The sequence below is a fragment of the Hirundo rustica genome, chromosome 1, assembly GCF_015227805.2.
Source record: "Hirundo rustica isolate bHirRus1 chromosome 1, bHirRus1.pri.v3, whole genome shotgun sequence".
Classification (NCBI taxonomy): domain Eukaryota; kingdom Metazoa; phylum Chordata; class Aves; order Passeriformes; family Hirundinidae; genus Hirundo; species Hirundo rustica.
In genome coordinates, this window is record NC_053450.1 from 62753255 (window position 1) to 62768984 (window position 15730).

Below are 15730 nucleotides of genomic sequence, written 5' to 3' on the forward strand. Positions count from 1 at the left end.
AGCAGTGTGTGGGCTAAGTGTGGTTTGGATAAATGTTCAGTACATGTTTTGATTATTTTCCCATTCAAAAAAGGTCTTAAGAGTTCACTCTTGGGTACTGCAGTAAACTGTATTTCAGGGCAGAGGCTCATCTATCTGTTATCTCCAAATGCAAACTGTTCAACAGCTAGGATGTGTATTTTTATTACATATTGCATTTTTATTAAAATGTAGTGTTGTATTAGGATTCCTCTTTCTCCAAGGAGGCTTTTATATACACCTATGTGTGTGTGTATATATATATATATATATATATATATATATATATATATATATACACACACACACATATATATATACACACACACACACCCACACACCCCCCCCTCATTAAAAATGATTTTGCAATGGGGGAAGAGGCCATTGAGTCCAAAAAGCTAATTTTTATATATTTTATTCATAAAAACAGATTTGCAACAATTTATTAAAAATTGATCTCATGCAGTATAAGGTTATACAAGAAATTCTTCATTTACATTTTATTCTGGCAGTTCCAGTCTAGTTTAAAGCATTTGTGCACTAACATCATTGGAAAATGCCATTGGGGCACAGCCTCTTCATAAATTTACAGTACATTTTTGCTGCAGTATAAAAGAACAGAAACATTAAATAGCTATATTCACTTGGTTGGTCTTGTTATCTGCAGTAAAGTAAAAAAAAAAATGTTATGGGAGAAACTACAGTGTCATTGAGACGAAGAATGTACTGCATGGTTTAAACCAAATAAACGTCACACAGTCAGTATTCACGAAGTTACAGACACACACACACACACACACACACACACTCACCTCCAATGGTCCGATACTTCTGAATTATTTTTTTTTTCCTGCTAAGTTGGAATAATATTTCTACAGAGATCTTTGTGTACACATTATATACAATATTGTAATTTTCTCTTTTTAAAAATTAACATTCCTTTTAAAATAAACCAGGCCCTGATGATATTAATAAAGCAAGAGAATACTGTCAACACACATTAAGTGACAACGTCAGTGTTTAGTGCTTAAACAGAGTAATGAGTTCTAGTTTATCTGTGTTTATACTTACATGTTTTTGTTGTTGTTGTTCTAAAAGCTACAGATATTTCCATAACCTCCCTTACTGTATGTGCCAAGTGAAATATTTTGTGATGCTCCTGATTGTAATATTCAGATACATATTCATGTTGGTTTTGGCCACTATGAGGTGTGTTTTATTTTTAACAGAGATTTATGCTAGCTTGTCAAAGCTGCAGTAAAATCCCTCAGCTAATGAACCCCTTCAGCTGTGCTTCCATCATTGCTGATTTGTAAACCTTTGTACGAATGTCATTCCAAAGGTTTGGTCTGAGGGGCACAAGTGTTGATTAAAGAAAACTGTGAGCCCAGTGGGTGCTTCATGTTATTTTTTTCCCCCCCCTACTTTTAGCAAACAGCCCTGGCAGTGAGAGGATACCTTTCCAGTCTCTTGGAAAAAGAAGCTGCATGCATGTCTCACCTGTGCCTGAGGGTTTGGCTCCAGAGTTGGTCCAGACGGTACTGTCTGAACCTGTCATTCCTCCTAATTGCTTTGGTTCAGGGAAAGGAGCTAAAGTATAAAATCCACTGCTTTTTCACAGTCCTTTCAAGATTCAGGTAAAATATTCTATTGGTAAATTTGATTTGTCCTCTCCTATCTGCCACAACTGTCACACGTACGCAGGTACGAAGCAAACATAGTGTATATTCACATCTACGTGCCTGCAGGCTTTGCCTGCAGGAGCAAAGTGCTGTGCCCTAATCCCTCCCCCCCCAAGTCCACTAAATTAATTTTATTGTAATTATGTGCGACACAATTCAAACAAACTAGGAAAAACAATTCATCCTGTGGCATTAAGACTTTACTACCCATCTGTCCTCAGTTTCCTGAGTTTATCAGCCCTAGGAGTTTTTCAGACAGTTTAGTGTGTTATGGTTGGTGGCATTCATCCTGAAATAGGTGCAGAAACTTTGCTAAAAATGAAGCTGCAGATGGTCAGCAGGCACTACCATTGCCCTGGAGAAGGGTGAAGCGCTCTGCTTGCAGTCAGCAGCTCTCCAGCTGGTGGCAACTCAGAGCTGGAGCTTCAGGCTCTGCTTGGGTTGCACATACAGCTGCAAGGTAAAGGTGACCCTGCTCACAGCACTGCAGAGTCTCAATGACACCCGAGGAACCATTTCTCACAAATCTTCTTTCCTACTAAACATCATCCCTGAAATGAAAAAAAAAAGCAAGACTAACCAGTGCAGAATGTTTCCAGCAATTTAACACAACTCTTGTAAAAATGAGTGTAACTATTCCAACATTGTATAGTTTGACCACTACATTTTCTTTACATGGATACAGTATAGAATTGCATGTTCTCAGCAGCCACGTAAAGCTCAGTGACATTTGAGTTTTGTTGTTGTTGTTGTTGTGGTGGTGGTGGTGTTGTTGTTTTTTTTTTCCCCTAGCGTCTTTTTTGCAAGATCCGTATATTCCAGCCTCCTTGTTGCTAGTAGAAATTTTGGAAGAAACATTTTTCAGCGACTTCTAGGTGAAGAAACAAAAACTCCATGAATAAGGCTACAGATCAAACTCTTTGTGTCCTCCTTTGCTTTTTCACACGAGTTACGTGGGCACTCCTGTGACGAGGGCCTCGGCAGAAGTTCCTCTGCGGTAAAAGCCAATGTTACACGCTTGTAGCAGAGTTCTAGGTCAGATGTTTAGTCCAGTCATTGAGTACTTAAAAGCAGTTCAGGAAGCACTGATCTCCCCCTCCTACAGCCCCGAAACCATCACTCGGAAGGAGGGTGGCACGTGTCTGTGCCGAGGACTGGCGCTGGGGCTTACGCACGGGCTGGCACAGCTGGCGTCGACTCCTCCTATGGACGGCAGGTAGGCGTGATGAAGGATGGGCAGCTGCAAGGACAGCCGGCGCTGTATGCTGCGGGAGAGACGGGGAGAGGAGCGTTAGCCAAGGGGCAGATGGAACCCATCACGTGGCTGATGTCCTCCCAGGCTGCCGCCAGGGAGTTCTCTGTGCCTGTGAGTTACTGTGACCCACAGGGTTAATGCCAAGAGCGTTGCGCTTGCTGATGCTGAACTGTGCCACCATGATGCTGTTTTCCCCTTGGGGAATTTTTCTGACAGGTTAGACTTGACAAAGGAAACTAAACGTGCTTCCTCAGCATCCCACAACCTTCTGAAGTTCCCAGCCACATTCAGGTTAATTGTCAGACTGCTGATACCAAGAAAAGGGGAAAACCTTAAGTTTGCAAAGATTTGGTGACTTGGTGACCCCCCACCCCTTGCAAAGTGATCTACCGCCTGCAGAGCCCTGTTCAATGGTGTAGACATGCATGAGGTCACAGACTGAGCTTCAAGCCACGCATCACTTAGCACGAGGATGTCAGTACTAAGGACGGCACTTTTGTAACTCCAGCTAAAGCAAGCACAGGGGCATGGTGGGAGGCATTTGGGACTGATGTTTTTTTCCTCCTTTAAGTAGTTCCTCTTTAAAGTTTGGGTGCATCCTTTTGAGGTGACAGATGCTTTTGAGTTTTGTCAGTCAGTGCTATGGGACTGAGGAATTGAGGAATCTAAAAGCCGTCCTGCCCAACACCCATACCAAAATTCAATGTTCCAGAACCCAACATTCTGTATCCATTTTTCCAAGGGGACTGACATCATGATGCCTGGTATAATTTTTTTTTTTTTTTTTTAATAAATACTAAAGCATGCTTACAGGTATCCCATCTAAGCCCTTTCCTTGGACAGAATGGTGCCATTAGAAAAGAGCTCTGCTACTCCAGTGCTGTGGATATACTAGCACCTTTTACAAAATCAAAATCCTATTAAGGTTTGCTAGTATAAAAGATGTTTTCAACTATTTTATCATCAGGATGGCTTTGTATTTCGAAACATTCACCCTTGAAACACAAAGGCACTTTTCTAAAGAGAAGAGAGATGTCAAAGTGACTGAGCTGAACTGAAGATTGGTTTTTGGATTTCCAAGCAAAAATACCCACAGAAAGCATTGTATCAGAGTTTTGTATTGTATAACAGAGTTTTAAATTTATGTTTGCCCATTATCTGATATAATGAGAGTGTATAGAAAGGCCTTTATAAGAGGTGTTCGTTTGAAAGCCAGCTTTTGGACAGCTTTTTTGATTCAAAGGACATTTAATTGCTTTTTTGCTTTGTGTTAGGTAGCAAAGACAGATACTAAAGCACCCATTGCACTGCTTGGTGACCAAGCAGTATAGCTTTTAAATTCAAACAGAAAGAAATGTGTTCTTCTCTTTAGTTTCTTCATTACAAACTTTGGCTTGTTTACACAGAGGTGCAGTAGATGTTGTCTGCCTGCCCAGGAAACTCTTGCTCATAGTTTCTCCCCCTCAAACTCCTTTTTAAAGTTTCACACCATGTTAGTCCTCAGTGATGATCATTCTAGTGCTGGCAATGCATTCCTGGAACTAAACAAAATCCATTCATTGTTATTTTTTACTGTGCTCAACTCTTCCTGGTGCTATCAATGAAGCCATGCCTTGTTCCCAAGGAGCGCACAGGGGGCATGGCTCGCTGTTTCCCTGTGCTGAATCTTTATGAGCCTGATGCTGGGGATTGTCATTCTGTCTCTTGTTGAGGGGTCAAATGCAGAATTGCCCACACTTATTTTCCCACCAGTGGAAATGCTTACTTTGTTCAACTGTTATAGACTTCTCATTAAAGGGCTTTTTGAAGCTACTCCAAGAGAATCCAGTTGCATAACCAAGTGAATAGGATTTTTTTTTCATCCATTTCAGTGTTAGCCATACCATGGACAAAGCATGTTTATTTAGCTATGCCAATGGTGGCTGCAGTGGGTGGCAAATTTTGCTTTAACTGTACTTAAAAGTTTACTTTCACTTGAAAACTTGGTTCCTGGAATTGGGGCAGAGAACTGTAGCCTGGAGATTTACACACAATTAAGATTGTAGATGAAACTCCTAGAGTGAAACATGAAAACAAAACAAAACAGAACGAATAACAAAATCCAAACAAACCTGGTATTTTTGCCTGAAGTGAAAGTAAATTTTTGGTGCTTTGCCTCACTCTTTTTATGCACATATATTTTTCCCCGCTATCGGTGATTTTCCCTTTTTCCACTCCTGCCACATTTTCCCAAAGCTTTGGAGGGAACCCTTGGTATCATTACAGGCTGGAGGATGCAGGGATTGAGAGCAGCCCTGCCAAGAGGAAACTGGGGGTGATGGTGGATGAAAAGCTGGACATGACCCAGCAGTGTGTATTTGCAGCCCAGAAAGTTAATCATATCCTATATCAAAAGCAGTGTGGCCAGCAGCATGAGGGAAGTGATGCTGCCCCTCTGCTCTGCTCTGCTCTGCTCTGCTCTGCTCTGCTCTGCTCTGCTCTGCTCTGGTGAGACCCCACCTGGAATACTGAATTCAGCTCTTCTTGTAAGAAGAATGTGGACCTGTTGGAGCGAGTCCAGAGGAAGGCCACAAAGAAAATCAGAGGGCTGGTGGATGTCTTCCATGAAAACAGGCTGAGAGAGTTGGTGTTTTTCATCTTGGAGAGGAGAAAGCTCCAGGGAGACTGTAAAGCTGCCTTTTGGTACCTAAAAGGGGCTTACAAGAAAGCTGGAGAGGAGCTTTTTACAAGGGCATGGAGTGAGAGGATGCTGTGTGAGATTTAGACTACATAAAAATAATGACTTTTTATGAGGGTGGTGAAACACTGCCGCAGGTGGCTCAGACATCCCATCCCTGGAGACATTCAAGGCCAAACTGGAAGGGGATTTGAACAACCTGATCTACTTGAAGTTGTCTCTGCTCATTGCAGGGGGATTGGACTGGCTGACCTTTAAAAATCCCTTCCAGCCCAAACCATTATATGACTCTAGAAATTTGTTTCAAGTTGTCCATACTATACAGATATGTATATGTGAAATGTTTGTATATGATATGTATGTGAAAGCATATATATATGGTCAAGTGTTTTGGAGAGGTAATGGCTGGTAATCATAATTCTGGTTGGTCTAGAATCACAGGAAACCACCAAAGGAGATGGAAATCAATGATGATTCCATACACAGAGCACCCACTCATCAGGATTCTGTGTTAGGGCAAGTGTCCTCAGCCCTGTACAGAAATACCATTTATCAGGGAAACATAAAATCAGGTAAAACCTTGGCTTCCAATGTCAATGCACACATGAACACAATGCAATGCACATGGGAATGTGCAATACCACAAAGGGGGCCAAAGGCATTTGAAATATATTTAGGTTTGTTATAGATAGCCACTAATGAAATCCATTGGTAAGGGGAAGTGGGACTGAAACAAATTGCTGCAGCAGTCAAACATCTGAAGTTGTGTGGGAGTGTATAAACTGTGTCTAAGCACTCAGGGATTATTTCAGTTAATTCTGCAGCACATTACTGTTGATTTTTAGCAAATGCAGGGAAGTTGGAGAGGCTCTAAAAGACTACAGTAAAGCAAGACGTTCTATTAACAAGTGAACTAACCATTCTAAACCCACCTTATTTTAATGACACATTTGAGTAAGATCATAGGTAGAGAGATCACAGATAAACTACCCTCAGTGAAGAAAACAAATAACAAAGGCCTGTTCACGCTGAGACATATGGCTGCAATGCAATAATAATAATAATCCAGTCACAACCAACTTTTTTGAATGAGAATTTTTGTTACTTAAATTAACATAACTGGCTCCAGTTATGCTTTGAAGGTTAAAAAAAACCCTGAATATAGAAATAGTCTATTAAGATCACAAGTTTTAGTGGGGTCCCAGAGAAATCTGTCACCACCTCTGATTAGAGATCTGGAAGACTGTTACATATTGTTGCTGTTAAAATGAGAATGGAATAAATTTTAACGGTGCCAAAAACTAATGACCTGCTGGACATAGGACACTGGTGAGAAGGGACAACACACAGGAATGAAAGCACATGGACGGGTGTCTTTAAGGGTCACAGAAGATCTCTTTAGATAAGCAGGACTGACCATCAGGAAATATGAGCAGTTTGATGCTCATCAAAGCAGATGACTTTGCGTGAGAGACAATTTATCCTACTGGGAAAAGAATTATATCTATTTTAAACTGGTTCAGGCCGCTCTCTGGACCTGAGATGAACTGGCACAGTACAGTGTCTATCCACACAGCTAAGCATCCCCCAGGATTGTTGCTAAGCATTACCTGGGGGAGTACAAATGGATACAGCTGTGCTGGGGAGTATGCTAAAAAATGGGAAATCAAAGTGCAGGGCTTGTGCCTGTGCACTGCCACCTGCACTTTGCCTGCTATAGGAGGTGTTAATTTATACTGTGTAGACAGTGTAAACAGGAAAGAAAGCAGTCAACACCTACTTCTTTCACCTCTTATCTGATGGTCTGACTGGATATGGAAAATTTTACATGGCAGTATGGAAAACCCACTGGGTCCTGCCCAGCAGGAACTGCCAAGGGAACTGAGAATCATCTATATTCATGCTCTAAGGCTGCTTTACAGTCATACAGACTGCATTTTCCCTAGGTGCAGGGTCCTAAATCTGAGCCAAGCACAAAAAAATTGTTCTCCACAATGTAAACATTACCTCATCAACAACTGTGAAACAACTTCCTGCACTACTGCCTGAGGTGTGTGTATACTGTTATGCCTTTACTTTGGGCACAGCTGTAGAATAAGGGATCTTACAATGAGTCAGATGTAGCACTAATGGTAAGAAAGAATGAAAAAAATTACAAATAAACTCTTTTCTGGACTCTTTAAGAGCTTTCATACTGAATATGCCAGTTCTCATGAGTGCTGACAAGCACAGGAAGCTGGGATGATTTTTTTTCCCCTACAGCCATTAAAGAGTTAAAACTTCTGCATGCAAATGATTGTCTTGACATCCTCCTTTCACAGGTTTATGACCAAGAGGAAATCTTTTTCAGACTAATGTCCTTGAGATTTGTGTTCTTGAATAAGAAATAAACTTCTCAGATTATGTGACTACCTATCAGACACCCTATGTATGAAGTGAAATAAAGACAAAAAAATACAGCTTGCCTTTAACTCCTTTTTTTTTTTTTTTTTTCTTTCTTTTTCTTTTTCTTTCCCCAGAAATTATACATTTATCTACCATCAAAGGACAGAAGTGCTGCCAGACAAGTTGAAAAACACGCCCAGAGGTGCAGAAGGATATCTTAAAGAGTACAAACTTTGGAGAGAGGCAATCTCTTGTCAAAAAGAGGAAGTCCTGAAGACGGCTGTACTTCTCCTCCCTGGCAGATCCACTGTGTCTGGGCAGTGTGGCTCTGGTACTCATTCTCAGGGAAGACACTGGCCCTCTGACCTGGCACAGCCACAGCTGTGCAAATGCTGAATGACACTGTTTAGATTTAGCAGGACTTTATTAATTGCTTTCCATAAATGTCGGAGAATGTTCAGATTTGTACTGACCCACTCCCTGGAACCTTTAGGAAATCTCAGGCTCCTCATCAGTTATCACTAGCCTAGAGGAAGTTCTGTCATCACCAAATGTTTTTCTTTTTCTTTGTCTGTATTAAATCTGTATCCAGACAATTGGATTATCTGAGTGTCTGTGTATTTCTTAGCATCTTTCTTAATGTAAGTGGGCCGCATGTGGATGAGGCTGCATTCACATGACATTATTTCTGACAAATGATGCTGAAAAAAACACAGGCCTTTAATAGATATCCATTAAAGCACTCGGCTGACCCCATGAAGCCATGAGAGCTCTCTCAGCAAGAGCCCTGCTTTTGTGAAATTACAAGATATTTCATCGACTGTTGGATTTCTTTTTGGTGCATATATGTGTGTGAATTAGCTTCTGTGCAGGTTTGGGTTGGGTTTTTTCTTTGAGTGCAAGGACAGATATAGAAATCCACATGTTTTCCTGCTCCAGGTACTACAAGACGGTAGCTACTATCTGCAATCAGGGTTGCTGTTGCTGATGTAACGTGACTCATTCTAGTAATCTGTTTAATTTATTCTGTTTTTAAATAAGCTTTTAAATTGCCCAGGAGTCTGACAGCTATTAGCTCCGACACTGATGAGGCGATGCTCGTGTAACCAGGCTGCCGTGGGGAGACGGCTGATCCCCGCACACACGAGAGCGGCGCTTCCCCAAGCTCTGGCCCAGGGCACGTCCTGCCCGGCCAGTGGAGAGTAGGACACGGGTTTATTGTATGAGCTTCTAGAGAGAAAAACACCTTCCTGTAACTCTCTACCAGAAGACTCTTTCCCCTCTGAAAATCTAGCCAGGGTTTTGTGCAATCCTCTCCTTGTAGCTGCAGCATTGTTTCTAAGGGAAACTACTTAGTGCAGGCTTTTCTGTGCCAAAACTCAGGTCCAGCTGCTATGGCAACGTTGAAAAGCCCTCAGGACATTTTATATTTCTCATTTAGCTTAAGAATGTAAAAGAACAAAATGTCTATGTACACTATGAACCCCTCTGGCTGGTGTGTGGAAGGACTTGGACTTTTGACAAGAGTCGTAAGACATTTGTGCACATATGTGCATCCTCTTCTTTCCTCCACGCACTGGTGGTTGGGCACAGCTCATCCTGTAACTCTCTACAGAAACTTCGGACATGGTGCTATGTTTCCAGCAAGAGAAAAGAACCATGTTGATTCGCCTTTGGGGCACCTTAGGATCTACAGCCCCTGATATCCCTTTAAGGTCCATTTGGGTGGTGGGCTGATGGCAGGGAGGCATCACAGAACAACACTGCTGCCTGCTAGTGCTTCAGAAGGTTGCTGATATTTTAAGCTCTCTCTGCAGCCTGGGTTGGCTGAAAGAGGGTTACAACGAAGGTCTTTCCATTAAAAAAATACACGGAAGGGAAATACAGGCTTTGATGAAATGTAACAATTTAAATTAATATCTTGTCAGCAAGGTAATGATGTATACTTACTGTTCTGGAGAGTTGATGTCTTCTATGGGATCTTTGCTTGTTCTGGAAGGGTCTGATGAGCCCCACTGTGCTGGTGGATTTTGATCAAGATGATTTTTCAAAATGGCTTTCTCACCATCTGGATGGACAACACATTAAATTTTATTTTACTGTTACAAAGTGACCATTTAAAATTTGTTTCATTTAACTTTTTCCAGATATCCATAATGCCACAAAGTGAGCTCATACTACCTATATTCCAGTATAGTATCAAGGTTTGCTGTGAGAGTTTGGAACTCTTGTGTTTTGGATGAGAGTCCTTCCATAGGAACCACCATGAAGAAATAGAAAAGTGACAAAATTGACACCATGCTCTCTCATCTATGGGATGTGTGAAAAAATAATGTAACTATACTGTTCTTGCAGTTAGAAACTGTACCCTTTTCATAGGCCATCCTTAAGACTTTTCCTAGAAAAACTATAATCTCATTGATGTACAAACCCTTGATCACACAGGCAATTAAGAGCTGTCATTTGACTATTTGCTACTGCTATCATTTTTAGCATGGAAATATGATTCATATCAGTTGCACTGGTCCATAGGCTGTCTGCAGCAAGGACAGCTAATGGTCATTACACTTTTTTCTTTTTTGCACAGTGATAATAAAGTAGATCATAATTCTTGATTCCCCTGGGTGTCTTCGAAGTCCCTGGCTAGCCGCGCTCAAGCCCATGGCAACATTCCCCTTGAGAAACAGGGGCGAACACAGCCATTTTAAGAAGATCCTTTCTGTTCCTGCCTGCTTTTTCAGTCTCTTTCTGTGGTAAGCCAAATAAAATCACACAGAAAGCATCTGAATAATGAGGGCAGTTCACAGTTTTCATAAATAATTACAGAGAGCTCCAAATCCATCACCAGCAGTTGTTTGCCACACAAACACAGAAGCAGCGATTGCTGCAGGCATTGAGGCAGCACGGAGGGGGAGTCTGAGGTAAATTCTTGAAGAGGGTACTGGAGGATTTGAACATAAAAGCGGGTATGAGGGGGAAATGCAGGAAAAGAGTGAAGAAAAAAGGAAAACAGCATGAAAAAGCTGGTACATTTTGAAGGGTTAAGCTTCTTTTCTGTTTTATTCATGTTCAGAAGCCCCAAATAATGCCCAGCTCCCAGCATCCTAGGAATATATATGTTATCAACAGGCACTGGGGGGACAAAACAAGCAGCAGAAACACAAATCGAGGAAAGAAGCTGGAAGCATAAATGTTTTGAGGGCAAACTCCAGCATCTATAATTGCCCTCCCAGCAAGGTCATCCCTGGCATTATTTGATAGCATTCACTTCTTGCTGTGAAAAACCTAACAAGCAAGCAACAACCATGTGTAGGTGAGGAGCCAACGATGTGCAGACATGGGGATCACTACAGCCCAGAAGAGAAGACAGGGTTTTTCACTGATGTTGCATTGAAGAGAAGGATCTGGATGAGAAAGGATGTGACCAGAACACATGAAGCCGCTTCAGCTGGTGCAAGAAAATGTCAGTAGAAGAGAGCTAAGGAATTCAGCTGTAGCAAGAAGGGTGCTCAAAACTAAGAGGTGGCAGGATTCAGTGATGGTTTAGATGTGAAGGGAGTACAGCAAAGAGTCAAATCTGACAATGGATAAGATAAGCAATGAGGTCTATCATCTCAGGGCAGCCTGAAGTTTGCTGGTGTGGCATTTGCTGTCACAGGAGTTCAGTTTTTATTTTCTGTATGTTGCATTTCTTTGTATATCAAGTTTGACATTTGCATTGTGATGTCTATAAACAAGCATGTGGAAAAGAACACTTTTTACTTCCTTGATTAAAACCAACATTCAGTCCTGAGCTGATCCAAGCTGACAATGGAAACTGCTGACTTTTTGATAAAGACCACAGTAAAAATTTGAGTAACCCTTGTATTTAGGGATGGAGAACCTCTAAGGTTTAATTATTTTAGGGTTCCAAATCCTTTGGCCAAGATAAGCAATTTAACATTTTAAAAAGCCACTAAAGACATAATTTTTCATGAAATGATTAGAAAATGCAACTGTTGCTGTTCGTGAGTATGTTATTTAATAGAATAATCCGTGTTGAAGACACCAAAGGAGTTTCATGCACTTTCAGATGTGCTGTGAGAGAGAGAGAGAAGGAGGTGGTCCTTGTCAAAAAGGTGGGGGATTTAGTTTCAAGTAGAGCAGAAATCATATATTCTCTTCCTACTCACCTCTCAACACCAACTGCCCATATATCACCGTGTGTTATTCTTAATAGACTCTTTTCTACCACTCTTGAAGATGACTTGCCCTTAATACACTGAATAAATTTCTGCATACAAGGCTACCAAATGCAAGTTTTACTGTATATGTATAAAATACAGACAAAATGCACATAAAATTGTTACTTTTTTTTTCTTTTTCATTTTCTTCTCGCAAAATTAAAACAAAAAAATAAGTCAGGTAACTCTTATTTGTTAAGCATTTTGGGAGAGGAGTTGTTAGGTTTTTATTTTGCAGCTATGGAAACTAGAATATCTTTATTTTTCATTTACCTTTCATTTAAATAATGAAGAGCAAGATTCTCACTTAGTCATCTGCTTCTGCGAGCTGGAGCTTAAAGAAAAAATTCTATTGCCATATGCACTTAAAAACTTTAAAAAAAAGGGTTTAGAAAACTAGTTTTGATAAATGTGAAAAACTGCAAGAAAAGAAAATAAGGGTAGCAGTAAACATTTGATTTCCCAATTTCCCCTGGAAAGTGAAGCAGTGTTTTTGATACTTTCCATCTATCTGCTCTTCCTCTGTCCGTTAAGTATGCCACTAGGAAAATGCCCTTCATTCTCAGGGCACTGTCTGCCACTGCAGATTCTACCCAGCAAGGTGCACCAGGATGATGTAATTAACTTTTAAATTGAAATTACATTAGCCAGAAGCACCTTCTAAATAATTTTCACCTTTGCAGATCTCAAACTGGAACTCAGAAATCTGGATAAGTGATGCCTGAGCACTTTCCATTCAGAAAGCTGCCGAGAGAAAAGACAAATACATCTCAAGGGCCTCACAGAGCACTCAGCGATGGGCTCATTATAAAGCAAAGCTCGCTGCCAGTGGGTGGTGAGAGCCAGAAGGCTTTAGCTCAGGACCTTTGCCTACCTGTAGCAAAGAAACAGCTCCCATTTACAAGGCTCTGAGCTGCAAGAGCACACCTGATGCAGGCTGCTGAGGGGCCCAGCAAGGAGGTCACTGCTCCCAGCTGCTCTCCTCGCCCTCTGCCTGGGGTGACCTATAATCAATGCAACCTCGTGCTGCCAAAAGTACCTGGGCAGGCTGCACAGCACCATGCATTTTAACAACCCTCATTCAGCTGCAGGCAGAAAGCGCCAGGTGACTGATGACGCTTCCATTTCCTCCAAGAGTTTAGAAAACATATTTTTTTTAAATAGTGGTTTGTTTTGTTGATGTTTCTACAGTGCAGCTTTATTGAACATCTTCATCATTACGCTTTAGTGGCAGTGTTCCTCTGATGGCTTAGAACTGGATGACAGAACTACTCTTCATCCAATATCTTTAAATTCTACTGTTGTTTCTCTTTGCTAGAAAGCATATATTATGCTCCACAAAGAAGCAAGTGTGGCTTAATAAGGACTTATAAGGTCTGGCAGGGATAACTTTGTTGATTTACTAAAGAGCTCAGGAAACTTTAAAGCTAGAGGTAGATTTTGAAAACCTGCTGTAATTTTTCTCAGTTCTGTTGTTTAGACTGTGAAACATGACTAGCCAGTCTCTGTTTTTCATGTGAATAGGGTAGAAGAAAGTAAAGTAAACTGAAAGGAAAAATTAAAATGATCACATCATCCACTGTGTAATCAGAAAAAAGTTCTCCTGAAGTAAGCACACTGCACTGGCAATTTAAATCATAGCTTCTGATAGTTGTGTTTTGAGAGGAAGATTTTTTAAAAAGAAAAGCCAGCAGGATTCTGCTCTGATTTTTACTACTTTAAATCAGAAGAAATACCCTTTACTACAGATTCATTTCTGTGCAAGAAAGGGCAAGTACCGAACCTCTGACAGGTTGGTTTCCCAGTTGAAATAGAAACAAGCTCCAATTTCAGGACTGAATCCATTTGTTAGGTTTCACAGAAACTAGCATCCATATCTCTATATATCTCTATAAAGAAAGGAACTATATCCTTGCTTCAAAACAGCATCCCTTTAAAGGAGTTATTTCTGAAAGCTCTTACCTTTGAATCTATTTTTCAATCTCAGCTTTAATGCTTGAATCGCATGAACTTCATAGAAATAACATTTCCCCCGTCTATCACAGATGAACTCTGTTTTGCTTTGCATTTGTGAGCAACATGCCTTTGAAATCTGTTTTTCTTTGAGCTGCTTTTACATGAGGAAAAACTAACACCAGGAAACATCGGAGTGGGGTGACAAGTGACAGTATGTAGGCATATCTGACATGTAAATGAATGCTCCCAGCCCATTTACAGCAATGAGTAAAGACTGCTTTCTGGCTTAAAAGAGACAAGGTTTTCTGAGAAAAAAGGATTTGCTCATAAGAAAGGGCTGTGGCAAGGTTGTCTCTTGCTGCTTCTGTACATCCCATAGAATGGGATTCATTCCTTAATTTCCCTAATATGCTCCTCTGAAATGCACTGGCCAATGTAGAGGGAGATTCTTCTGCAGGATTTCTTCAAAGCTTTGCTTTATATGAAACTCTTTCAATCCATAATGTTGTGAATGATGTCACGTGGAAATAGTTTTATGTATTAAAGCATCAAAAAGAAGTCAAGTAGAGTAAGATAACAAGATTCCAAGTGTAGCAAAATTATCTAGCCCCTCCCCTTTACACAGCACCACAGTTGAGGCACTTGTCCTCCTTTTTTCCAAATGTCAGCCTGGCAAACACAGCCGTACCTGCAAGCCTGACTCCTCTTGCTGAATGGCTCTGTCAGTCACAGGGATGGCCAGAGCCAAGTGCCGGCCTCCCCCACACCCCATCCCTGCCTCAAACCCAGTCTGTAATGTGGCTCTGCCACTCCAGCAAGGATACCAAATCCCACAGATGCCAGGGGAGAAGCTAATGTCGCCCCGTGCACAGAGCTGAGGTCACTAGCAGGCACAGTGACTCAAAGTCTTCCGAGGAATGTATGAAATGAAGTTAAGGGGATGCCTTTTTAAATTCAGCTGGAGAAGCCATTTGAAGTCTCAGAGTCATGGTCCATGGAGCATGCTGAAAACTGCTTGACCACACAAAGCTATGTATCAGTGCAGCTAAAAAGCCTGCATTAAAAGAAAGCAATCAAGCCATAAACCACAAATCACATTTTCCTAATTGCTTTTACTACAAAGCCAATTGCTGTAGATATCTCAGGGACATTATGCTCACATCATTTGTGAACAAGAGATGAGCATCTCAGAGAATCTCTCTCTTTAAATGAGGTGTACTGAAATGTGCCGTAAAGAAGGAGAACCTGTGCCAGCAAAGAGCTCCTGGGATAGATACACCAGGAGCTCTTTGCTGTTAATAACTAACCAGGAATCCCAAAGTTCTGAAACGCTGCCTGAGGTCAGGCAGATGTAGAAGTTCACAGCTGTTTCTACCAATTTTGGCTAAAGCAATTTCACTTTTGTATCTTAAATCCATATGTTTGATGAAAATGAGGGTGGTGGGGAAGGAAGAGATGAATCAAACAACCTCTTTTGGCACTTGGCTATAGGAATTAGGATTTTTAACTCTGGGCAGTTTTTACAGATCAGAAG

The 15730-nt window shown here is 41.1% G+C and overlaps 1 protein-coding gene across 2 annotated transcripts in view; it reads right to left on the bottom strand.

Annotated features, from left to right (window-relative positions):
* Positions 1 to 421: 421 nt before the first annotated feature.
* Positions 422 to 15730, bottom strand: part of GABBR2 (gamma-aminobutyric acid type B receptor subunit 2) — a 460554-nt gene continuing 445245 nt past the window's right edge. For both annotated transcript variants that reach the window (XM_040084650.2, XM_040084641.2), the window contains 2 exons: positions 9968 to 10085; positions 422 to 2965 (listed from right to left, as the gene is read on the bottom strand). In XM_040084650.2, coding sequence (XP_039940584.1) covers positions 2800 to 2965; positions 9968 to 10085 — 284 coding nt within the window. In that variant the 3' untranslated portion in view covers positions 422 to 2799. The remainder of the gene's footprint in view (positions 2966 to 9967; positions 10086 to 15730) is intronic.